Source organism: Hyposmocoma kahamanoa, unplaced genomic scaffold (genome assembly GCF_003589595.1).
Source record: "Hyposmocoma kahamanoa isolate Upper Pololo Valley unplaced genomic scaffold, ASM358959v1 86, whole genome shotgun sequence".
Taxonomy (NCBI): domain Eukaryota; kingdom Metazoa; phylum Arthropoda; class Insecta; order Lepidoptera; family Cosmopterigidae; genus Hyposmocoma; species Hyposmocoma kahamanoa.
Genome location: NW_020654289.1, coordinates 11,355,041 through 11,383,038, shown reverse-complemented (window position 1 = coordinate 11,383,038; position 27,998 = coordinate 11,355,041). Strand labels below are relative to the sequence as shown.

Here is a 27,998-nt window from a genome sequence, read left to right as displayed (position 1 = left end):
TCAAACCCGAACACTCGTTGTACAGCCCTTAGGCCCTCGAATCTTAACTGTGTGAGTGTACCATGGTCGTGTTACCTTCTATATTCTTCCTATACCTTCTTACGGGAACGAGAGGGGTTATAAGGACCCCACTTGAAGCGTTCCGTCCGTCGGCAGAAATACATATAAGGAGACCAGATAAGCTATCATTCTTGATACATAGGAGAACGACGTTGCCGCCGAAAAGTGGCTTGAGGATACTTTATCAGATAGGGGTAAGTTTATGTTAGCGTTTTTAACTTAGTAACTTTAGACGTTTTAAATTGGTCTATCATGTTTCTGTCATTAGTGGTCGCGTTGAAATAAGTAATTGAAACGGCGGGAAATATGATACTCAAGACTTATTTATACTTGTATATTTTACTCAGACCGCATAAAAACTTACATGTTTTATACTATTCTCATAATTTAAGTTATTTTTACCGTTTGTCCGACAAGTTTGTATCTTTAATATTAAAATATGCATAACAATTCCAATAATCTGTGAAGTGATAAGAAACACAACTTAATCTTATGAGAAAGCAACACGATTTAAGTAAGTTAACTTTAACTTCGTCGATTCACGGTCATCGAGCAAATAACTTTCTTTTAATTTTTTAATTTCTTAACGAAATGACATACCACTCCAAAGTCAAACTCATAATTAAAATTTTATTAAAGCTTTTGCCTGCGAGTTTCCTCTTGATAAAAATGATAAGAATTCCTACAGTACCACAACCTGGACATAATTATGTGGATTGATAATCTATCCTGCAAATTTTGTCCGAATTCACCATCAGCCCATTGATGGTTGGTCCCGGTATTCAGGATAGTCCCTACGGAACTAATCTGGTACTCATAGTACAAAGGATTCCCTATTTTGAGACCAGGTATTGGTGTGTTAATGACATACATTCTTATTACTATATTTGCGTAACAAATATGCATCCATACGCATGTAATATTAGTGGAATAGGAGCTTACGATCATTGTATTATTAAAAAAAAACCTATTAAGAGGAGCCCCGTTCGCAACTGTAAAATTTTAATGAATGTTATTTTATCATGAATGTGTTATTCTATCCAGTGAAATGCATAAATTTTATGAACTAATAACACCCTTCTAAACAAATCACTACTGAATCTAAGGATGTATTTTTTCACTGTACAAGAACTGACAACACAAAAACATGCTTTCGTTTAAGTAGGCTACAGGGAAAATTATAACACCGCGATTCAGAAAACAATTGCAAATCGGTCAGTGCCATCGCTAGATTATTAAAATGCATTAACATCTTAAAGATATTCCAAATTCAAACATCCATGATAAACATGTATTCTAATTTAAATCTAAAATAAAACCAAACATTAAAGTGATTGATTGGGTTTGGCAAGTGTTGTTTGCAGATAATTTCCATGGAAACAGAAAACGTATGTTTTGAAAGGATGATAAATAATTTGAAAATAATGTACATTGACCATACTTTAAATGTATCTAAGCAATCGTACTTGTGTGCTTTGAAAACCTGTGATGTTATTTTCTCCGTAGAAGTAACATTGTTACATTCACATGTATCATTTTAAGGGTCGGATCAGGCCAAAATTTCAAGCATGCTTTTGTGTGACACTTTTACGCAAATGGCCGCAACACACTTTTATAGCAATTATTGTATTTCTGACCGAAACTTTTACTTGAGGAAAGTAGAATACAAAAAGGTTAACAAATGTTAAGGTTAGATATAATTTGTGGTATTATTAAAAAAAAGAATGAAATTATTATATCACATGTAAATAATATAAATAAATAAAATTAAAGTTGCTCCGAACATAATGCTACTACAAGGTCACTATTGCAAACTCATTTTATATTTATTATTTTGTTGTAAAATTGTAATAATGAATATTTAATTCATTTAGTTTAATACGCATAGAAATACTTTTGCATAAAAGACAATACTACAACATCCTTTAACATATAGACAGAAGTGTCAAAAAAAAAAATATATAATAAAAGTGTAGCCATAAATTAAAGGCATTATAAGATGACCACATCCGCGAACTTGGAACTTATCACATATAATGATGACAGTTTATATAAAATTTCCACTCGTAACTACATAACCAGTTACAATAAATAAATGAATGAGTAGAAAAGATTCCACGAAGGACACGCCCGACAATTGGGGCAATTAATTAACAAGTGGAACAGATACAACGATTTAGGGCCCCATGACTAATACTCGTTTCCTGAATGCGGAAGTTTGAGATTCCAACTGTCTTTCTATATAATATCATAACACATTAAGTATAGTATAAGTAAGTTATTGAGTAGTTATTTAATTTTTATATGAGTGACATGTACAAGGTTGATAATTCGGACCTTTATGATATTAAGTAACCTTACTAAACTTTTTAATCCTAGTTTTATAAATCTTTCTTCTTATCGAGTTTTTAGGTTTTCGCGATTGTTACACATAGGAAATGAAATTATTTTTCCGGATTTAAATCGCGTATATTTGTTTTTTCAAACAAACAAATATACGGTTTGTTTGAAAAAAACAAATATACGCGATTTAAATCCGGAAAAATAGTTTCATTTCTTTCTTCTTAATTAATTTCAGAAGACATTATCTCTTTACATGCTTACCATGACGACTGTAAACTTAAATTTGTTATTGAATTGATATTCAATTATTTTTCTGTGCAATTACTCCATCAATTTGCTATAATAATACATAGATCGAACACTTAGAAAAAAAATCTTCTATCCGGCCGGATTCGAACCGACGTCTCCTAGCAAACCGTGTCAGACGCTATGCCTTAGATAGATTTCTCATAGATGGTGCTACGGCTAAAAATTCGTTCAAAACCAAATACAAAGACCCGACAACAAGCACATATAAAAATTCGTGAGGTCCGCTGGTGCTTTCCGTGGCTTAGCTTGTATAACTTCTTCATAGATACAATCAATCTGACTTTCCTTGTTTGTTAAGATGTTTAAGCTAAGGATTGAATGTAAGAACACCGAATCAGTTTCAAAGTCAGTTTGAAAGCTGAGTTGTTCCCTTTTTCTTCATCTTATCGTATCGATGGTTTACATTTTGACTATATATTACTATAATGTTTGCCATCGTGAAAGGATTTGTCGGCTTTGGCGTAAGGTATTCGCTGATTGTTGCCCAGGATGCACCAGACGTAAGTCCAGGAAAGGGATTGTACCTACGTCGTCGTCGTGCGCGGAGGCTCCTTTCTTGCACCTATCTTATGTTCTGAATAACCTATTTAAAAAACATAGTAAATTTAAGTGTGTGGAAATTAAATTTAAAACGAATCTATGTACACAATCTCGTTGCTGCCACTACATCTCAACATATTAAATTATTAATGCACAAAAACATCTTAACACGTCTATCAATTTCCTGTGATGAAACAAAAATTACTCCACACGAGAACACGTATCAAAATAATTATTTAGCCAATAAAACCAAAATAAACACGTTCCGGATGTCAAGCCTTGTCTCTCGTATTTTAAAAACGACGATTATCATTATTATACCTAATTTTAAAGTCTATTCAAGAAGATAATCACACTAGTCTAGGTCGGTAATTGCGTACACTCTGAAATCGAATTTAGAGAACGAATTGTGCGTACGAATAACAACTGTAAACATTGGTCGATAAGATGTAATATTGTGTTAGTGTGAGAAATTTTTAAAACGGTATTATAAAATCGGAGCGGTGTGCGGGTGCGTAGGCGCAGCGCACGCGTAACACCGGTAGCGGCAGGTGTTCATTCACTCATTCTTATCTTGACAGCTTCGATGACTTACGGCTGAGGCTTGGTCCCGTGTGTGCTATTTGGTTAAAAAGAACTTTTTTATGTCACTGGCTTTAAGTTGTTTAAGCCCATTCGTAACGGTAACCGCCGTTTTGATCGTTCGTCTCTTTAAGGAATGGAATTTAAAGTTATCTTGTCGTTTATTCATATTATGTTTTAAGCGAGAGCTTAAATCTTGACAGATAATATCGTCTGTTTAAAGATAAAACCACATAAGTGACATTTTCCACAAAAAGTCTTTAATTTATGTAGCTATGGTAAGAAAATCACTATCTTTCTGCAGGTGAAACTCAATAATAAAAACGCTATAAAGTCAATAAGAGTTTTATCTGCAGAACGATGGTGATTTTCATACAACAGGTACATAATTTGGAGATTTTTTGTGGAAAATGTCACTTATGTGGTTTTACCTTTAAGCAGACGATATACGATAATATATATAAGATATACGAATTTTGAAGCGAAGTTTTTTAGAGGTTGTCCATGAAGTCATTTTCTATTCGACGTTTTGTGATCTTTTGAGTTGGGAAAGCGGTGTTTTTGGCGATAATGAGGCGTATAGAAGAGCAACGACTCAAAGTGCCGACGGGTAAATAAAAGGCAAGTTTAGTGCTCCCTGAGATTTGAATAACAAAACGCGGAGGGTGCCGCGGGCTTAGATCTAGCCGACGGGACACACCTCTCGAAGCGACTTAATTGTGTGACATCGGCCTTAGTCGCTTTAAAGAAGCACAGTGTGGATGAATAGAGTCATGATTGGATTGTAAAATTACACTACATTCATAGTTTGATACTTTTAGGGTCTGGAATCCGTGAATAGTTTTGTGATTGCAAATTGCAGTATTTCTTACGTCATCTTTAAATAGATGGTTGATGGCTGTTAGGTATAAATTAGAATTTATTTAAGTATTTTAACTTAACTTAACTTTACAGAGTACTAATAAACGGACCTCAAAAGTCATTAATTCCCTAGTTTGCCACCCTTAGTTGTGGAATATCTTCTTCAAATTTAATTGGGACCACTACTGAGGTACCCTCTCTCCAACAACTTCAGTACCAGTACAGTTCCTTGTGAAAGATTTCGTCCAGTGAAGTACTGCCACCTTACCTATTTCTGCCGCCAAGCAGTAATGTGAACATTATTGCGTTCCGGTTTCGAAGGGTAAGGGTGCTGGTAAAATTACAGGCACATGGGACTTGTCAACTTATGTCTGAGTGTGTCGGGCGCAGTGACAGAGCCCCTCAGATCTTTGTGATTAAAGCTCTGAGTGGCACTGCAATTGTTAGGGACAGGCGTGTCGCTTACCACCAGGCACACGCCTTGTTCGCCCTGTCACTTAGTATTATAAGAAATAAAATAAAAAAAGGAATCGTCAAAATTGGTTCACAAATTTATCGGGTAACATACAAAAAAAAAACATACAGTCGAATTGAGAACCTCTTCCTTTTTTTAAGTCGATTAAAAAATTAGTCGATTTTATTGCCATAGTCCATCATGTTGCTCCCGTATAATTCCTATAATTTCTTGCTTAGAAATTTTACAATATTTAAATTCTTCCATATTATTTCAGTAAGACGATCTCAAAAATTACAATAAAAATGTGACCCCCAAACACCTGCGGAAGCTACATACAATTTAAATTAGTATCAAATATAGATGGAATCAAGAGATGTAGTCAATGGACTCAGATTTCAAGCCAAAATCATGTGTCAGTTCTTGTGACAGGTTGAATAGAATAATGGCAATGCAATTTGGTGCAATTTTCTTTTCATATACAACGGAGAACGAAGTCGTACACACGGGTCTTGGTTTTTGGAGTTTGTGTCAGTAGCAAAGTACAACAGCGGTATCTAACGTTTTCAGGACCATAACGTACATTAGAATAGAAAGAAAACGTAAAATGAACGTAACGTCGAGCGTCCTTGTTGTCTGAATTGAACGGCGTATATTGACAAAATGAAATGCTCCTTGCAATAGGTACACCAAATCCAAATAAATATGGTGAATAACAATAAGCTGTCGTCTGTACGAGAGGACATTGGCACTTTGTAAATTTCGCTAACTATCGTGATTTATATAGGGAAAATGTGTAGACAAAGTAGCTTCTGTGTAAAAACTAATAATATAAATGTCACGTTCTCCTTGCTTTTTTATATTCTTTTTTATTATCTTGCTTTGTTTTTGTTTATAATTGTTTGTTTGATTGTCAGTGCGTGTCGTGTGCTGTATTTTTATTGTTTCTAATATATATATATTGAAATACACATATTCTTACAAATACAAATATTTTATTGACAATGAAAGGCAGGCGGTGACGTAAACAAAATGTAGCATTTTTTCCTAATATATGCATATTAGGTCCTCCCTCTTAAGTTTCACGAGGAAGTCTGGTGGTCAGCAGTTGGTCTATGTGCCTCTTCCAGGCTACTCCGGACTTAATGTAGTTGGCCCAACTTCTTTCTTACTGTCGCCAATACCCATTTAGGACCACCATGTAGTTCCGAGCCTGAACTCTCTGGACCTCCTGGAGAGTCCGTGACGTGGTCGTTGTTGGTTTATCAAATAACGCGTGTAAGTTGGTTCTAAATGGTCTCCCAAATATCATCTCATTGGGACTGATGCCAGTTCAACGATGTGGTGTTTTCCGTAATGGGGTCTTAATAATTGTTAATTTATTTATCTTGTATATCGCCCCGAACATGTCAAGCCGTTTGATAAAATTCCTGAAGGTACTTTATCATTATATGGTTGAAATGAAAGTTTCAATGTATTGATAGGGTTATTAGATGTACTTGTTTCATTTCCGTTGTTCGACAGTTCGTTGTCGTGGTAGGACACCGTATAAGTAGGTTATTTAATTTTATTTTCAATAGAAGAATTGTATCTTCTGTCAGACTACGTATATGAATTTCTTGTGTTATTTCTTCTTCAGCTACTAATTATCAATTATGTCCGTGTTCTTTTTATTTTCCTGAGTTCATCAGCCATTGTCGCCAATAATATATATTAAATATAATATATTAAATCTATTATTGGCTATATTAAAATATACATATTCTTACATGTACAAATATTGTATTGACAATGAAAGGTAGGCGGTGCCATAAACAAAATGTAGAAATATTTCTTGCCACATATATCAGTTCCATGTAAGTTTTTGTATTCATTTCTGTTCTTTTCCTCACTCATTTTCTTTCTTTTCCCATACAGTCCATATTGTCCACTTCAGCAAGAATATACGTACTTACGGTTTGCTATACATTTTCATACCCATATGCGTCGCGTAGAGGTCTCCATTATAAATAACCATTTGTAGACTATACACGACAATGTCACGGCGTAGTTTAATATGGATGGGATACATTTGTTTTCTCACGATGAATTGTGTCTTAAGTTTTGCAGATTGCGTGCGTAAAACAATATAGCATCGAGAAGAGTGACATTTTATATTGCCCCCAATTAATACGCATTTTAACGACAGTATATATTACATCTTCGGTTAAACTCACATAAAAATATGCTTGTCTATGGTTTAGGCGTCACTACTGCTTAATCATAGTGTAGTTTTGCATAGGACATTCATAGCGAGTATAATGGTGATACGGCACGACCTCAAATGATTCTTATCGATGTCTAATAAAATTAGTGTTGCAACAAATGGTACCTACATCCGGCTTCGGGATGAATAACCGAATATTCAGCCAGATTATCATACATATACCTACGAAAATCGACAAGCAAAATATTACTTATTAACTTCAGTTACAATAAATAATTTTGTAAAATGAAATAAAACGGTACTTTCATTTCAAGTTTATAATTAAAATTCATGATTTAATGAAGAAAAAAATTATTGAAGTAAGTATTTTTTTTATTATTGTTTGATTAACTTTCAAAAACTTCATTTTATATTTGTTTGATTTATCAAACAAATATAAAAGTCAGTCAAGTATTTATACTTGACTGATTTTGTAAGCGTTTATTTAGTCATGAGCAAACTACAGTTGGTAGTTTTAATTTTCTTAGTTTTACATTTCCTTTAACTTTTTAAAAACAAGCGAAAATTGCGCATTCACGAACTTATAATGCATAAATAAAAACAAGCATTGATAAAAGTTACATAACAATTTACTGTTTATTCTTATTTCTTCCTTCTGTTTTTAACTATTCAGTTAAATATTGACTAAATATTTGGATTCAATTAAATAGCGAAAAATATGACGACTAAGCCGAAAACCGAATGATAACCGAATATTCGTTGCAAACCTCTTTTTTTTTTACTACTAATGATACACATAACACATCTCGCGATTTGCTAAACAGTTTTGGTAACAAATCTTATTGTTTCCAAGTCTTCTACAGAGATGGATTATCGTGTTACAGAACAGATATATCGTTATTAATGAAAAATAGATTAACGCTTGGTCTGCATATTGATGATATTAGGCGATAAGGTGATTCCCATTGGTTGCCCTGAAATTGGTTAATCGAGACATAATAATATTTTTTTATACGAAGCGACGGAACGAACAAGTCATGCGCCTGGTGCTAAGCGACACGCTTGTTTATTTGCATCATAAAGAAGTCCCGGTTTTCTTCTGTCTGGATTATCTCTATCTTTCCTTCTGTGCTCTAACTGATACCTCTTCCAAGTAGTATAAAATGAGACCCCTCCTTGGATATTATCGCAATCAACCTCCATGGACTAGAGTACTCACTGACTACAAAGACAGACTGACTAGCCTGACATGGAATGACTGGCCACAAAACAAGACTAACTAGATTGACAGAATTGTATACACAGATATGTAAGGGTATAAATAGCGCAACAAATTTTGCTTCACTAATTTACCAAGTGCTAAAACATCAGTCGATATGTCGTTGCTATAGTAAAAGTTGCAAACATGAATCTGGATCGGATGTACTCACGCCGGACGCTTGCGCATGTAATCGAGGCGACAACCGACACCGACACGCGAATGTAAGGCTTGTGTTTATTGTATCATAATTATTTCCTTATACTACGTGTGGCGTTGGTAATTGCACTAATATTTTGCCATAAAATGTTATTTTTAATAAAATTCTAAAGAAAGCTTCTGTGCTAGGATTTTAGGAAAAACATCAAAACAATGATGACTTTCCATAGACATGAACAGAATAGCAATTGCACGTCTGTATGTAAAGTTTTTTTTTTTGTTCAATTTTTAAAGTCTTATACCAATGTTGTTTTTTAATATTTTAGTTTGAGGTTGATGAAATATCCTGCATTTGTTTCTTAAATTTTTTATTTAAGAATGTCGCTGTTATCGGTGTAGCTTAATTTTAAGAAATGAAATGTTTTGCTAGTTGTTGAAACAGTCACACTATTCTTGCTGCAAATTAAACTATTTCTTTAGATGTATTTTTGTTTTGTTTTTGTGAAATAAACTACTAGTTTTTTTATTATTGATACAAAGATGAAACACATAGAAAATGTTTTTGGACCTAATGGGACTTGAACCCACGACCACACTGCAGTATCATGATCTATGGTGCTATTGTACTTACCAACTGAGCTACGGGTCAAATTATCGAGTTATGGAAATTCTCCTGTGTTTTTGTTACAGATCTTTGTACTGTTGATAGTAACATCTAGTTAGACATTTTAGAACTTTGTTCATCGTATCCTTCTTTATTCTTTTAGAACCAGATTGCGTATGTTATTTCAATCAAACCAACGTTTCGGCTCTTTACAGGTCCCATGGTCACGGCTATACTGTTGAGAGCGACCAAAAAGGTGATTTGTTTGAAAAAACAAATACACGCGATTCAGATCCAAATTGGAAAAAGTTGGTTTCATTTCCATCAAGTATTACTGCTCACAAATATGACCTCTACAACATTGTCTAATGACTGTTAGAAAACGACTATACGGTACATTCCGACGTCCTCTGCATATGTTACAGTTGCCATTGCAAGTTATCGTGTTTTGGAGTTAATTTAAATGCCTTTTCAATGTGTACGTGAGGCGCACTATAAGTTTTCCGGAATGAATAAGAAAAAATCCTATAAATGGTCAGAAATGAATTTATTGTTTCTCAAAATATTATCCGTTAGCGTTAATGCACTTTTTCATACGAATGAACAAATTTTGAAAACATTTATGGCACTCCTCCATGACAATCTCCGAAACATATTTTTCATACTCTTCGACAGCCTCTTCAAGGTGATGAAAATCGTTAACTGCGTAACTGGTTCTTAATTTTTGGAAATAAATAAAAGTCACAAGCTGCCAGGTCGGGACTGTACGTGTGATGGCTCATAAGGTCAACGATGTTCACTTTCAAAAATTCATTTGTCTGTCTAGCCGTGTGAACTTGCATTATCGTGGTGCAAGATGATATATTTATTTATTTATTTATTTATTTATTTATTTATTCAATTATAAATGGTGTAACCTGACGGTATTCATTAACCATAGCGTTACGCCAATTTAATTTTAACAAAATAAAAATACAGATAAAACAAAAGAAAAATTAACAAAAATTAAAATTAAAAACAAGTAAAAATCTTAAACAAAACATATTACTAATCTAAACTTAAATTAAATAACTAACTAATAAACTAAAAACCATCCTGTCTTCTCTCTAGCACTCTTTTCCATTCATTCAACAGTCTCGCTATCCCTGTCACAAATAGATCATATTGCGGCGTTGCTGCGAGTACGGAGTTGAGGAGAGAAGCCGCTCGGGGAAGGGGAGAGTGTCGGTATTGTTCAGTGCGTGTAGGCACAGTTGCTAACAAGGGCACACCTCGTCGCCTGGTACAGTAGTCTCTAGGTACATTGAATTTAAGGGTCATTTCCACAAGGTACATACTGTTTATATTATTCCTTATAACATTTAATACGAAGGTGAGTAAGGACAAATTTCTGCGTAACTCCAACGACTCGAAACCTAGGTGACCCTGTAGGAACCGTGTTGGATACATAAATGGGTAGTAAATGTGATTCTTTTTATATAGGTATCTTAAAAACTTTTTTTGTACTTGTTCCAACATAAGAATGTGTTTCTTCCCTTGAGGAGACCAGACCACTGCACTCGCCTCGAGGACGCTGCGAACCAGTGCCGTATACGGCGTTTACGGTTATTTTTATGGAGTTTGTCAACAACTTCCGGCAAACAAATGGTCGTGTATCAATCACTATTCACGGTACAACGTTTCTCCAAAGCAACAGTAGCTACGTGTTCAATTTTATTAAAAAAAGAAGCAATCATCCGCTTAGAGGCCCTTTGCACCTTTGCCCTTTGGTTAGTTTCGGTTCATCTCGAAAGACCCATACGCTCGATTGCTGCTTTCTTTTGGGATCGTAACTATAAATCCATGTTTCGTCACCTGTTACTATGTCCCTCACCAAATTTGACGCCCCTTCGTTGAATCTGGTAAGGATGGCATTGCACTAAGAGACGCGATCCGTTTTTCGAGCCTCAGTCAAATTGTGTGGGATCCACCGAGAGCACAACTTTTTCATACCCAAATGTTTGTGTAGCATTGATTGTATTTGACTCTGCCTATGCCGAAAGATGCCCGAATCTCATGGTATGTCACATGCCTGTCTGTTTTGATCATACGGCGCACAGCATCGATGTTTTTGTTGTTCACAGCAGTGGACGGGCGACCATCACATGACCGCGTTTGAATTCTGCAAACAGCTATAAATAGTCGTCTTGCATGGTGCTTCACCGCCAACAGCAGTTTAAAGCCGAGCGAAGCTCCGCTGAGCTGTTAAATTACACTTAAAGTCGCAGAAAATCATACTACGAAAATTTTCGCGAGTTAAATCCTTGGTGAGAACCAATTTCTAAAATGACGCCACAATGTAAAAACAAGTGACAGTCAGAAGAAACAAACTCTATTCTACAGCCAAAAAGTTCCATTTTCAAATGTTGTAATTACTTTTTAAATATTGTTGATGTTAGTGGCCAGTTCCGGAAACTTATAGTGCGCCCTATGTATTGTTATTGAATATCATAATGTTATTACTACAACTGAATACCAATACAAATAAATACCAATTCATTTGTTTTTTGTGAAAATACTCCATTAGTTTGTTGTTACTGGTACAAGGATCGAACAAAACAAAGAAAAATTCCTTCGACTCGACTGTGCAGCGACTATCCGCCGGCCGGATCGGGGCTCGAATTTTTCGTTTCAAAAATTGAATTGACGTCATCGTCAACATTCATCCTCTTCTTTTTCTCTTTTTCTTATTTCTTCTTATTATTATTAAACTTTATGTACTTATTATATAGCAATCGGATACTATTAAAACATCAACTATAGTACTGTAAATGCTAAAATATTTTAAAGGGTATAAATATATAATAAATATTAAATATAATAAATACTACGGACAAAAATGGACGTTCGTCCAGGGAAGTACTGCCATTTTACCTATTCCTACCGCCAAGCAGTAATGTCAGCATTACTGTGTTCCGGTTTTGAAGGGTGAGGGTGCTGGTGAAATTACAGGCACATGGAACTTGTCAACTTATGTTTCAGGGTAACGGGTGCAGTAGCAGTGTCCCTTAGATCTTTGCAATTTAACGCTCTGTTATGGACAGGCGTGTCGCTTACCATCAGGTGAAAAGTCAGTCAAAACGATGCGGCTTCTCATGTTGTTAGTTTAAATAAACAAATATTAGCAACATAGCATACGTTGCTCTGATCCCAAAGTCATGTAAGCACTTGTGTATGGAAAACGGAAACAACGATGGTATCACAAACACCCAGATTCGAGATTTTAATGACCACAAGTGGATCAAATGATAGCTATAAACGTAAATGTAAATAGAACACGTAAATATTTTAGAACCACGTTTTGCCTAATAAGCATACAATAGGCAAAAAAGCGTTACGTTGTTCGGATATGTAGCAGTCGATTCGTATGTTAATTCTTAGAGAAAATATTTTTTATTGGTATGAGAACTGTTTCGGTTAATTTGTACGTGTTTATTTTAAATATTTGTTTACACACGTGGGAACAAAATTTGTGCACACGATAAAGTATACAATTTATATTATATATTAAAAATTACAATAAAACATAAAATTTAAATAGAGTTGTGGTACCTCAGTGAGAGAACACTTGAGTCTCATAGAGGGGTCGACCTATGACTTTAATTAACTAAGTTACGTGTGAAACTTTAGTAGCAATTGATGAAATGTGATGTGATGCACTTGTGAAGTCTCCAAGTCCACATTAGACTGTTTGACTAATAGAGTATTTAGTAGCAGTAGAGGTCCTTGTGAAAGAATTCGTCCAGGGGAGTATTAATAAAGTAGTACTGGTATATGACCAATACATAATTATTTTTTTTATACATGAAAATAACTTCCAAATTTACTCTATTAATTTATTTATAGCATACATTGCTTGTAATAAATCGTAAACGAAGTCGCAAAAACCTGTTACACTTTTTTCTGTACACCGCTGCAAATAATATTGTCAGTAATAAACACAAAAAGAGGGTGAGAAGATATTCCGCTCCTTCCGATCCGACAAAGGGTCGCATTCGGCACTTGCATGATTCATTTTTTGTGGAAGTGTGATGAAACTATTCTTTCTGTTATAAATATTATACGCTATGTTTAATTTTTCAATAGTAGATTAGTCTAGTTATATTTTTTAGTAACTTTAGTGTAGTTCCAAATATAAAAACATGTAGGCTACACTACTTGGTGCTGATATCCTCAAATAATGACAGTTTAAAAAATATTTCACCGTGTCTACGAGCACATCACTAGGTTTGGAAGTAAATGAGTGATAAAGGTAAAGGTATATCAAGGTGGAATCCTAAGCACAGTTCATTCTTGCATTAAATGGAGGTGTATGAAGTGCACAATGCAAAATGACATGCAACTCAAAAGCAACTATGAAGACTACTTTCAGCTGTGGACATAAATAAAAACAAAGTCACGCTTCCATATGTATATGGCGAACAGCTATGGAGTGGAGTTCCCTAAAAGCTATAACTTGGACCTTTTCAAAGCGGGAGTGAATAGTTATTATTTAGGTGTGCTAGCTCTATCAACGACGTCACTTTCCAACAGGTGAGATAGAGGTCAGATGCGCAATTATTTTTTTAAACAAATAGTTTTTTTTTTATAATATCAAGTGACAGGACGAAAAGTCGTGCGCGCCTGGTGTTACGTAACACGCCTGTCCTTAATAGTTGCAGTGTCACTCAGAGCTTTAAACAGCAAAGATCTAAAGGGCACTGCCACTGCACAAGTGACGGCACTTTGAGACCTAAGTTGGCAAATCCCATATGCCTACATGCACCAGCACAATTACCCTTCAAAACCGGAACGCTGTAATGCTTACAGTACTGCCTGGCGGCAGAAATAGGTAAGGCGGCAGTACTTTCTTGCCATAGTCATCAATGCGTTATTTACATTTTATTTCCATTTCTAATAAACACTCATTTCAAATAGTTTTATACAACAAATCTTGCTTTGATCCTAAATTCGACTGACATTTTTGTACAAAAGGTAAATAAAATCAATAAGAAATAATGAGACAATTCACGTTGCTTCACGGATTGCAGAGCCGAGAAACAAAAAAATAAAAAATAAAAATACCGTGACCAAGGGACACGCGTCAAATGAGATTGAAAAAAGTTCGAAATGATTCCTCAAATCATTCTAGTAAGGACGAGGTCATATGAACAGCGGAATTTAATATTTTAAATAGTAATGGAGTAATAGAAGCAGTGATAACCATATTGCACCAATAACAAGATTTTGGTCCCCGGCTCGAACCTGCATCTTGAGTGAGATTTTGAAACACCTATTTTTAGTCAACTGGATGCAACAGCTACTAGAGCCTTGTGAGAAATCGTTTAGGGAAGTGAAGATATAGGCGCTGGTGAAATAACAGGCGCATGGGACTTGTCAACTTACGTCTCAGGGTGACAGTCGCAGTGGTAGCTCCCCTCTGATCTTTGCGATTTCAATTTCTGAGTGGCACTGCAACTGCTATAGACAAACGTACCATCGCTCACCACCAGGCGTATGACTTGTTCGTCCGGTCACTTGGTATCATAAAAAAAAACAACAGGAAATATAATAGATAAACTTAATAAATGATGAAATAATCAGTTGATACACATTCAATTGTTGCAATAATTAACCCCTACAAAATTTCAATACTTGGGCGCAAGTTTCATTTCCAATTTTTGTAACGAAATTGTACACAGCCTAATGAACTTCATGTCAATTGTGTAACGTACAAACTAGATACATTACGCTGCGGGAATTCCTGAGACTGCGCGAGAATTTACCGGAAGACGCGTTACATAATTATGGAAGAGTTTCTCAATTGGACTGTTTTTTTTTGTGTGTGAATGTTTCGCGATTACTCCGGCATTTGTGAACTGATTTAGATAATTCTTAATTTTTTGGAAAGAAGGTACCTCAGTATTGGTTCCATTTGAATTTGAAGAAAATGTTCCACCTCCAAGAGTGGCAAATTAGGGGATCAATCCGGTGTCGCGCACTTTCCGGTAACCGATTTCAATAAAACTTGGCCAATAGATGTAATTCCAGGAAATTTTAAGGTGGGTTTAATAAAAATGTACAATTATAGATAATAAGTTCATTATGTTATAGTTATAAAAATTCAAAATGTTCGGATGTAGTGCACTCTGGCGCGATATTATATCTGTTATCATATTCATAGTTTGCGATTCTTACATTTTGTCGTATTATTTCGAAAAACATTGTAATGCATTTCTATCCCGTCTTTGTGTTTCTTACGTCTGCTAGCATATAAATGCAAATGATTATACACGAATTAAATAATCTTCCACGATTAAAGGTAAAATTTTGTAAAAGCTACTAAACTACAAAGTTTATAGGAACAAAAGTTTTAAGCGGCAAAGTTGGACTTGGCTTCATATTCTCACTAATATCTTTGCGTGTTCGTGATCTATCATTCATACTGAAAAGTTCGTTGAAAGCATTTATGTGCATACTAGCTTTGTCCACGACTTTATCCAAATATCAAAAAACTTAAACAGCTTGTCCATAAAACCTTTGTAACGGAGTATTTGAATACTCCATTAACTCGAATATTTGTATTAATAATAACAAAAAAAAAAGAAAAAGGTTATTATTATCAAGAAATACGTTTGGTACTTTAAAAAAACTATTGCGCCGCATGTTCTTCACTTTGTCTAAATCCTTTGTATCACGACCCTGTGTACATTGCACCTTAAGAGAGCAAGCAAGCTTTGTATAATCAGCTTTAGAAAAATAAAACGGAAAAAAGGGCTAATAAGACAGAACAGGATCCAAAGAGACACCTGTGTTACGCGACAAAAAACCTAAATACGACGCTGCTTTTTTAGTAACCATTTAAAAAAAACAAACACTGATCGATCTGTGGAGATGGAAGGAGATTTGATTACTTTTTTCTTCTCAACTTGGGAGATAATAACTAAAGGAATTATATTTTTAAAGTGTTTCGCATCATGTCTGTATATCACAGTATTTATTCGAACCAAGGTCTTGTAAGAAGATTTGAAGATATAAAATGTGTTAAATTTTTTTTGTACACCATAGTGCCTTGACATTTATATATTGTTCAAATTTTTGGTTTAAAAAAATAATTCATAATTTATTTGTGAAATCACAGATATTATACAAGCTGACATGTACCTACATAATAAGTACAGTTTCACTTTACCGGCCAAAGATTAGGCATACAAATAGTGAAGGTATATTATACATTCACCCACATGCACTTCGACATACTAAACCAGGTGTACATGATACACATGGATTTAGTAAGTCAGTCAGTAATTTAAACGCGGTGACAGTTGATACGAGTCGGTCAATTTTAATGATAACTAGACGTCAAAATCACTGTTTATAGACTTTAATATGTAGTTGAGCATGTAGGCCTGTAATGTTATTTCTTGAGATAAAACCTAGAACATATAAACCTAATTTCAGATTGAAAGGTGTACTGTGCTTCCCAAATTGTGTCTACTACGAAAGTAACCTGAGATTTCAAGTCGTTACAACGTTCCCATAGTTATCTAATACCATTACTAAATAACCTAAAAAAACTATCTTTAAATAGCCCATCAATGAGTCCCACATAATCTTGAAGCACTTACGTCAAAGAGAAACTTCGAGACACTTGAAGCATTGCTCGGGACTCGAACTGGGGACATCCGTCTCAGAGCGTGGGCCACGTGTGTCTTGAATGGAGCTCTCCGGATGCGAAAGTACCATAATTGACTGTGGGGTACTTTATGTATGGGAAGATATAGAATGTATGAGATACATTCACAGTCAGGACAGTCTGAAGTTGTCAGAAATATGTTTAGAGTATTTTTTGGGATTTTATTCTACATTTTCATAGTAAAATTTCATATTATGTTATGATTTATACACACTCATAGACATGTTTATAAAACATGGTTGAATTGTGATAAAAGTTTAATTTGAAAAAAAAAAAGAAGCATAACTTCAATCTAATTATTCCCCCTAGTTATGTTGTACAGTTTTGTTCACAGAACTACATCCCACTTCTTCTGTTAATAAGTAGACAGTTTTATTTACAGAACTAGTGTTTTCAGTACCAAAACCTATAAATGTTATTAAAATAAAACTCGGCAGATTCGTCTGTTGTATATGTGGTCATTGATTAATTATGAACGTTGTTACCATAATTAAATTTTGGAATCGACTTCAAAAAAAGCAGGACGTTCTAAATTCAACAGTATGTTTTTTTTGTATGTTTGAAGTAAATATTCCACCTCTATGGCATACTAGGGGATGAATTACTTTTGAGGTCGGTTTTTCTAGTAGTCTGTACTCAGATTATTATTTAGCGTTCCTCTTAAAATGTCCATGAACATTTAACAATTTTTTTAATATTAAATAGTAATAATAAAACTAAACGACACATTCACACACGATCTAGAAACTAACATCGAGGTTTGTGGTCAGTTTCCCTTTAAATTATAATAATCGTGGTAAAAGTTATACTAAATTATAACATCTCATAAATTTTCAAAATAAAAGAGCACAGCTTAAGAACCTCTTCATTTCAATTTAATTACCATTTTTTTTATAATACCAAGTGACGGGACGAACAAGTCGTCGCGCGTGGTGGTAAGCGATACGCCTGAGCCTGAATAACAGTTACAGTGCCATTCAGAGCTTTAAATCGCAAATATGTTATGGGCGCTGCCACTGCGCCCGTCACCCTGAGACATAAGTTAACAAGTCCTATGTGCCTGTAATTTCACCAGCATCCTTACACTTCTAAACCGGCACGCAGTTATGCTCACAATACTGCTTGGCGGCAGAAATAGATAACGTGGCAGTTCTTTCCTGGACGAACTTTTCACAAGGAGCTCTACTACGTTTTGTTAATTTCACATAAGTTTAATTCAGTTGGTGATGTTCCCTTTCAGGCTTGACACGGCCTGTGTTAGGAGACATCGCCTTAGGGCCTTAGGCTGTTATTTTTCTTATTTCAATGAACATTAAACTACGAAGTCCCTAATGGGTCTGGGATATTGCTCCTAAAGTAGTACCATGCCCAGCAGCAAGACGTTACTAGTGAATACAGAAACAGCCACCACAAAATTCATATCAACATAAAGTAACACATCGTATAGCGGGGTTTATGTAAGGTGTACTTTGTGCCTTCCGCTTGCGACATTCTCAACTTACTCAAATGAGTAAGTTGAGAATAAATGTTCTCGTATTGTCGCCGACGCGTCTGCCTACGATGTTACACTTTGTTACGTCTGTTAAATTTTACTGACTCCTTGAAAGATAACGTTCTTAACTCGAAACGGGGCAAAATAAAAATTAGCAGTTATTGTGATGGAATTTTTTTAAAGCCAAAATACAGAGAAATGTAAGACACTTTCTGTTTTGTGTTACTATTAAAAATTGAGAAATAAGTTTTAAATTTACTTTAAAAAAATTATTAATTAGCTAGCCAGGTAACTAGGCACGACACCAGTAATTAACATTACGCTAGCTTAAAAATTGCAACCAGATCCTATACTTGCTGTTTTATAAAATAAAAACGACCCCATAAGTTCGTGGAATTACATTTATTTGTTAAGTTTTATTGAAATCGCTTATCGGGAAATGCGCGAAAACGGATTCATCGGACCCCTAATTTGCCACTCTTAGAGGTGGAATATTTCCTTCAAATTTAAATGAGACCAATATTGAGATACCCTCTTTCCAACAAAAAAGAATCATCAAAATCGGTCCACAAAACACAAAAAAAGAGTTAATCGCGTAAGATACAAAAAAATACTGTCGAATTGAGAACTTCCTCCTTTTTTGATGTCTAACCGACTAGGGAAACTTGTGATAACGTTTTAATTTTGAAACATATATTAATTATTTTTTACTACAAGTTGTTTTATTCGAGTTAGCGTAATTAATGGCTGGTCGGGTACCATGTGTCTATTGCCTAATTTTAAAATGTCTAATATTTTTCTTGGTGGAAATTTTTTCTACGTTTAAATTAATTCTTCCCCTTCACCTTCTACATAACACGGGGCGATCTGTTACTAGCAAAACATTATTTGAAACAATAAACGGCGTTTGTTAAACAGTATGTAATAAAATAAATTTCACTTCTATTACCAAATTTTTTTTACATCAAAATAATACATAATTGGTATCTAGCACTACGTTATCTAGTCTACCGCCGCGGCAATAGCAGCAGTGAACTTAGAGGCGCGTGCGCATTGCATTAGACGACACTTCCGGTTAGTCGTTGAAGTCTTTCAGTTGGGCATACGCATCGGTGCATCGCCTTATTAGGACCTGCTTTGAATGAAGTGCATGGGCGTTAAGATTTATTTGTTCATTCATATAATTGTAGAGCCAGTATTTTACGAATATACCTACGCATTCAATGTATGTGACAACTGTTCATGTCATCAAAGAAAATCCAAATGAATTATTATTTAAATGTAAACGTTTCTGTATTAAAACACAGTTGTTAAGTAACCCTGGAATATAATTTTATAAAATTCGTATCCTCGTATATACAACCTGATACTGTATATATATATATATATATGTGGAATTTTATAATTTTACTATTTAAGCATAAAAAGTTATTGACTAATTTCGTTCATAGTATCTATAAACCTCCCTTATGAAAATTGTCATTTTGCAGATGCCGAATTGTATTTTTTTTCGAACAAAACGATCTTTTTCATAAATTTTTGACAAGTAATATTTTTGATAAGTAATAAATATTTGCATAAACGGATTTTTATTGTTATATAAGAGTAAATTAATTTAGTTCCATCTTATATTATGACAAACGGATATTTCTCGTCGCTTTTTTATAGTACCAAGTGACGAGACGAACGAGCCGTGCGCCTGGAGGTAAGCGACACGTCTATACATAGCAGTTGCAGTGCCACTCAGAGCTTTAAATCGCAAAGATCTTTAGAGGCCACTGCGCCAGTGTTCCTGAGACATAAGTCGATAAGTCCCATATGCCTGTAATTTCACCAGCACTCTTCCCTTACCTAACCGGATCACAGTAATGCTGACATCACTGCTTGGTGTCAGAAATAGGTAAGGTGGCAGTACTTCCCTGGACGAACTCTTTCGCAAGGAGATCTACTGATGCTAGATTATCGGATAATCTTCCACGTGTATTTATTTTATTGAATATCATGATATTTTTACTACTAGATATTCACATATTTTTTGTGAAAATACTCCGCTAGTTTGTTTTTTTTAATGATAGAAAGATCGAACAACATAAAGAAAAAATCCATCGATCAATCTGGACTCGAACCAACGTCTGGGGCCGTCGCTCTTACCAACTCTTTCGCAAGGAGTTCTACTGCTATTAAAGTTTGGAGTAGTAGAGCAATATTTGGAGATAACAAGTAACACTTAAAGTTAAATAAGGCAATTTAAATCAAGCAATACACTATAATTTATTTAGTGCTTAATTGTCTACAATTGTTTGAGTTTTTATTTTTTATCTAAATTATATTTTGATTGTGGTGTTCCAATTTATGATAGGCCACGGCAGAACAACAGGGAGGGCTATGGTAATTAGCATACGAGTAGGCCTCAGATGCCGAGTCTTGGATCCTTGATGGATGACACACTTTAACTTGAATTTTGTTTCTTTGTTCAATGTTTGTGTAATTCATGTATTTTCCATGTCAAATAGCCGATTTTGTTTTTTATTGTATAATTAAACTCTAAGAATGAAACACTAGAAACAAACGAAAACTGTAAACACAAAATCAACGAAAGGAACAAACCAATTTTAAGATCAATCGAAAACCTATTAGTAAACATACCCTAAAAGCTTTGAGCCGAGATCACTAATGGCGTTTGTAATAAACAACCTCTGTAATAAATTACTTGTAACCGCTGGCGATTAATAATTACGCGCATTAGTAATTTGTTCTCTGCTACCTGTGTTGCCAGAAATCGAATTAGAGCCTGCGGCACGGCATCCGGGCGTTTGACGCCCGAGGCGATGAGACCAAAAATTCGTAGTTTATATAGTATAAGAACTCAACCTGACTTCGCTTGGGTAGTTAAAAAAGAAATATATTTATTCATACAGTTGAAATAAGTCTAGACATTGTTAACAAATTGACTATCGATTCTAATCGATTTAAAAATATCTACTAAATCAAACTTTAATCTAGCAAAGAAAAGCTGCATGAGTCTATTCCCTAAAATAATAAACAAAATCATAACTTTCTTAAAAGTGCGAACAAAGCAACAGTCAATGACGTTTGCTATGCTGAATTGCTGAATAATAAAAGAAAGTAAAGTATCACCAATTATTGGAAGGAAATGCCTTATTGGAGTTGGACGCTTTAAGAGCATGTTCCGATTGCTATATACCAATAGACAATAAACTGTAACACAGATGGACAGATGAACCGAAAGAAGCATATATACAGCGAATTCTTATAATTCAGCAACACAGTAGCAAGAGTTTCAATACAACAAAACCATATGAAAGTTTTATAAAATTGTCCATCTAAAATTAAGGTCAAAGACTTGGAACATTTGATTGCAAAAACTATAGGTATACTACGAAAGTCAATGAATGAATCGATAAATCAAGAAAAAAGACCACAGCATTGCTCCCTAAGGTAACATCGAAAACGTTGGAGAGGTATCTAATGTCAAAAGTATAAAGGCGACAGTGGCTCGGCGAAGAGTTGGCGTTTGTATAATGCAAACAGCACAAGGTCCTTAAAGAGACGGAGATGAATGAGATGGGGTATAGGGTAAGGCGTGGGTTAGAGAAGGAAAGGTGTACGGAGAAGGTTGTGGAAGGTCGGCGAGCAACAAATTGTTTCATTAGAGTGGGCGCGGCGAAGGCAGCCACCTGTCAACTGGACCGGATGCCGCGTCGCCCGCGCCGCCCCGCGACTCCCGCGCGCCCGGATTTTCACAACTGAGATGCGATGTAGGGCTGGTTCAGTCTTAATGCATACCCTTGTAATCATTTAAACTACGTATAAATATAAACCTTATACACCAACGACACAAATAAGTTTGTGTAACAATGTAATAAGACGCGATGTATTTTCAAAGGCTCATATAACATTACTGATTATGTACAAAACTGGAAAACAGATTTAGAACGTAATAGACAAATATCTAAAACGAGAATATCAGCATAAAATATCCAATTTTGCTTAAAATATAGGGTGCTTCTTAAGTCGCCAACCCCAACGTTTTCGTTCAGAAAAAAGCGATTAAAATTGGTTTTTAATTTTTGTCGCCCCAAGCCTTCTCAGATATCGTTTCCAAAAATCTCAGCTGCACGTCTGCCGGGCCTTGGGCGATACAAATGACCCGTCGTTAAGGAAACGTGTGATCATCCTGTATTCAAAAGGGTAATTTAGAAACACGCGATATTGTGATAACGAATTTCACGGTCAATATATTTATTTTAGACGATGCACTGGCATCATCTTTTTAAACTTTTTCATATTTTTATGAGATGTTATAATGGTGTTTTGCAAGGAGCCGTATTTCAACCACTTTTATTTATCATATCTAATTAAAACAATCAAAATATATCTAGCAACGTTTTCTGGAGGACATGTGTTGAACTATTATTTTTCGTGTATTGTTATTAACAAAAATCCTCCATTGCACAAAAAGGATACAGAACCTAAAGTTTATTATTATTAAGAAATACGTTACTACAATGTCATTAAAGACTATAGAAACCGCAACAAAGTGCACGATGTTTTTTCATTACCTTATTAGGAATTCTATGGTATATCTAAAGAGTACTTTTCTTACAACTGGCATTAGCATTCAGGCCGACGCCAGTCTGTTAAATAAAACCAAACTCTCCAAAGTCAACAACCTATGTATTCTGTTGTTGTTTAAGTTTCTTTACATCCACTCTTTTTGTTTGCTACACAAAAGGGTCTATATCCGGTTTTAGGAGACGCAACCGGACCGTTTCCGAGAAATCTATCGCAGTACACCAGAAATGGGAAGTATATCCGGAACAGTGAACAAAAATAATGTTTTTTCGCACCTCGGTGTTAGGGTTACTTTCCATTTAGGTATTGTTTGAAACGACGTAGACTAACAAGTTCTATAGTGAAAAGAAATTTTTTGGTATAATGGAAAACAATATTTCACAATGATTTGAAAAGTGTATAATGGTGGCTTTGAAAAAATACACTTTTGTGAAAACAGTGCTCACAATAAAAAATCATTTTTTAAATATAAAATAATAATCAAATAATGTGAATGAATATATCGAAACAAAAAAAAACTCAAATTAACGCTTGGTAATGTCAATATACCTGATTAACATATAAAACTACCATTATGGTTTTTAAGTGTGACGTCATACATAAACTAGCCATACGAAGCAGGTTCCTAACGCGAATGTGTCATGGAAGATGTTAAGTTGAAGCGGAGAATATGAATTTTAATCACAATATTCAATTATGTGAAACCAAGTAAATGAAAGTTACGCATATAGGGTGACGCCCAAAAATACCGTTATTCTATATTTTTTACTCGATATAATAATATGTAATGAAATGTATAGTACAGCGCCTCGACTACGAGTTTAAACTGAAAGCTGTTGTTAATGACCGCGTAAAATATTTGTATATCAAATGTTCTTTGTCTCGTGACTGTTACAGGTGTTGTGCAATCTGCCATACAAAATTGTCATATATTTTATTGGGTTAAGTAAACGCTAGGGCTCAACTCACACTGGCGCAGAGTCGAAGCGTCGCGTCGCGCCCTGCTACAACGCGTGTCGTCGCGCGAACTCGCATTAATGCGCTCGGATCACAGTGTGATCGGCGTCTGACACCTCACTGCGCTTAAATGACGCGCGGCGACGCGCGAAGCCGCTCGACTGCATCCAAGCGTCGACGCGCCGTTTCCATATTTGCATAACACAAATTTGTACCTTAATAATGGGAAAATAGAGATGAATATACTATAGGCGAAAAACATGACGCGTCGCGACGCTTCGACTCTGCGCCAGTGTGAGTTGAGCCTAGAGCAACAACTGTCGCACGTCGCTGTAAACTCAAAAAAAGACATTGCTGATTTTTTACCCGCAATTTCGAAGCGATGCTCCTTGGTAAAAGATGTTAGTATTGATGGTTAGAACCGCCCTTAAAATCTCGAAGAACTTTCGGAGTCATCCTGTATTTTAACTTTAAAGTATATGTTATTTTTTAATAATTATTTACAAATTGCGACACCGGACACGAATACTTTCCCGAGACATCGAGAATTAAAATTAGTTTGTTAGTTCAGAATAAATAAAATTTTTTTTATAAAATATTATTTTTGTTTTACAGCAAGCTTTTTTATATTAAGGTTTTGAAATATTTTTTGAAATAGGTATTACAAATAAACAGGGAAAAACAATCAGTAAGTATTATTACTACTGCACAAACACAGACAGGGTTACCCCTGTCTGTGTTTGTGCAGAAAAAAATGTTCCTGCAGTCGAACAGGTTGCCGAATGGCACGTCTTCCGGTCGGAAGTACGACCGATGGTCCTTTTATCACAAAAAAATAATGTAAAAGAAAAAACACTGAATGGATTCAGGGCACACATGTCCCCGTATTGTAATACTACGAAAGAATCATTATGATTAACATCTTTCGGACGTATCTTATTATTATGATCTCTTTCATTATGTTTCCTTGGGCGGCAGGTGTGATTTAATTTGTAGTACGTATTGAGTATTTCCCACGCAGGTCCGGTCGAAAAAAAAATTAACTTTTGTAGCGATGGTTTCTTTAGAATTTTGTATTCACGCCGTGTTAAATTTTACTGCTGAAGCGAATGTATTGGCACTGAATGCGAATTGATAGTGTGTATTGAATTAAAACGAAACAAATCAATAATGTGCAATGTGAACTTGCAGAGGCTTGACGACTACCAATTGCTAACGTTGCTTGCGATTATAATAAATAATTAAGATTACGTATTCTTCGATTGTTTATAAAACAATATCCTGTAATAAAATATTCATTAAAGTTAGTTAGTTAAGTTTGTGTCATATCTGCGCTTCTGGCAGAGATTTAGTATCTTAGGTTTTTGTCTTAAAACAAGTTCATATTTAGGTTATGCAATTATGTGTTTTAATGTAATTTAATGTTATTGTTTCCAGGCATCTGAGGTGGATCTGCCAGACTGCAGGCCGCGCCAGGTCTGCAGCAAGGTGGATCTTTACGATACCACTCAGCCATGGATTGAGAAGAAGTGTCGTTGTTTAGGACATAGACCTTGTTCGAGGTAAAATTTTAATCTTTTTGAATGTTTATTTATGAATTATTCTATCGATATACACTAGTACGATATTTAAATAATGTGTAAAATAACTTTTTTTATAAAAAAGAAAACCGACTTCAAAAGTTCGTGGATTACCTAGGTACATCCATTTACCAAGTTTTATCGAAATCAGTTACCGAAAAGTGCGTGAAACAGGAGTCATTTCCTTAAAATTTAAATAGGACCAATAGGTGAGGTTCCCTCTTTCCAACAAAAAAAAAATCATCAAAATCGATTCACAAATTCGGAGTAATCGCGTAACATACATACAAAACAAAATAACGGTCGAATGTCAAAACTCCTCCTTTTTTTGAAATCGGTTAAACATGAAACAAACAAGTGAAAGTTCATTAATTAGTATGACTTGAAAACAAATTTCCTCATTATTGAATAGTCTATTTTGCATTGTGTTCTCTCTTAATAATTTAATAATCGTTTTCTAATTTCAGTGAGCTCTCGTCGGATGACAATCACACCCTAGCTGACAAAACGACCCTCTACAAAATGTGTGAGCCCGTCAAACGTCTTCCTAAATGCCGGTACTTCAAAGACGCTGCCTGGACTATCTATTCCTTCCCAGACAGCAATGCAACCCAGCAAGTTGTCAGTTGTCACTGCCCTAAGAACTCGGTTACTTATTTGTTGAAGAAGCTACCGTACACGACACCTAGCGGCGAGCAGGGGAATCAGTACCAGTTCGCGTGTTCCCCGCAGAGTGTAAGTAGCTTTGAATTTTGTGAATGTTCTTCTTAGTACAGTCAAAAGCCGCATGGTGGCACTAGAAACAATTTTTTTTGTAGATGGAAAGTGAACTTTAAAATAACTTTAAAGGTATTAGTTTTTTTTATAAAATTTGTACAAAAATATTATAACGAAAACCAAAGCGCAGTCCTGCTAATAATGTTTTTAATCTATCTATTTGTTAATGTAAAATATCCATCTTCCCATAGAGGCTACGTTGCTCAAGAAAGGAACCGTGCCGTCTATTCAGTGTTAGAAGGCGCCATGAACAAATAGACGAGGTAAACGCCAGTACGATCTGCCAATGTCCACGAGATCACAGCTGCCCCAAGCATCACACCGAGCCTGGTGTTTTACCAGGAGTCACTTACGCTGCAGAGGACATACGCACTTACCACGGCTACTGTATGCCAGGACCTCCTCCTGTTAACTACAGGTTTGTAGGGGATAAGGATTGAATCTAAGTTTTGAAATTATGGATGGCAAATTTTAGAAACAACGGATTTTGATACATATGTATGTACTTATATGGATTATTGGATTTATTTTTGACACCTGTATTTATAAGTTTTACTTAGAAATAAGACGCATTGTCAGTTTATGTATTTTTTTAAATGGACGTGTTTTCCAGCAACATAATCTTCATTAAATCAATATTATAGAACATGTGCATGAACTTCAGATGTGACACAAAGTCAATAAGGCAAATAGGTCAATAAAGTAAACAGGACCAACAGCCCCACATTGCGTATGTTTCGTGTGAGGTAAGTTAATTTTGAAGTTTGTGAAAGTTCTTGTTAGCATGGTGGTGTTAGTAAGTTGTTTGTTGTTCCTATGGCCATGACTTCAGGTCAAAGGGGAATTCCTCAGCCCTTGTACTAAGCATTTTATTATATGAAATTCATGTTAACTTCATTTCCAAATTCACTCTTATGCCTTTAATATCAAGAGCTTGACTTGTAGCCGATACCGTACCTCCACTACAAGTTTACAGTATTGATGTTTTACGCTGACCCTAGCCACTGTTGAACATATAAATACAGGTGTTAATTTTAAAACGATGGATTACCGTTATAATTTTAATTTTACGCTAAAAACATAGCTTTGCTCATTTACCTGTTCAGTACAAAAAAATAATGCAGTAACAAATTGTAGTAGTTCGCTTTGAAAGAAATAACTCTTTTAAATTATTGACGTCTCTTTCTTTTAAGATTTAGGGTTGATAACCACTTATTATATTATTAGCAGTATTTGTACGGTAATAGTGACTAATAACTAGTAACTGGCAGTAGTGCGGTAGATGCTAATGAGTGAAATTTACCCTTATGTGAAGTTTCAAAGATGAACAAAATACTTTATAAGCTCTAATATAATTTCTTAGTTACAACGATGTTAAGTGACACAATAATTGTAAATACATTAAGATTTTGTTGTAAACGGCCACCTTTACTGACCTTTGAAATGTGAAATTTGCTAACGATTCTTTAAAAAGAAAATCTTATGATATTGGTCTATCAAAAGTGG

General features: G+C 35.0%; 2 protein-coding genes across 2 annotated transcripts in view; one reads left to right on the top strand and one right to left on the bottom strand.

Annotated features, from left to right (window-relative positions):
• On the top strand, window positions 1-27,922 carry LOC113234826 (protein giant-lens). Its single transcript, XM_026470333.1, has 4 exons — window positions 1-254; window positions 25,573-25,697; window positions 26,183-26,450; window positions 26,684-27,922. The coding sequence occupies exons 1-4, from the start codon at window positions 63-65 to the stop codon at window positions 26,930-26,932; spliced, it is 834 nt and encodes a 277-aa protein (XP_026326118.1). The 5' UTR covers window positions 1-62; the 3' UTR covers window positions 26,933-27,922.
• Window positions 1-27,998, bottom strand: part of LOC113234827 (elongation factor-like GTPase 1) — a 217,433-nt gene that overhangs the window by 45,261 nt on the left and 144,174 nt on the right. The gene's annotated exons all lie outside the window — the stretch shown is intronic.

Excerpts from the sequence above, each read along its gene's own strand:
- LOC113234826 (XM_026470333.1), top strand. The coding sequence starts at position 63 with ATGGTCGTGTTACCTTCTATATTCTTCCTATACCTTCTTACGGGAACG. Across the intron at positions 255-25,572 it reads GGATACTTTATCAGATAGGG|GCATCTGAGGTGGATCTGCC; the intron begins GTAAGTTTATGT and ends TATTGTTTCCAG. Across the intron at positions 26,451-26,683 it reads TCGCGTGTTCCCCGCAGAGT|AGGCTACGTTGCTCAAGAAA; the intron begins GTAAGTAGCTTT and ends ATCTTCCCATAG.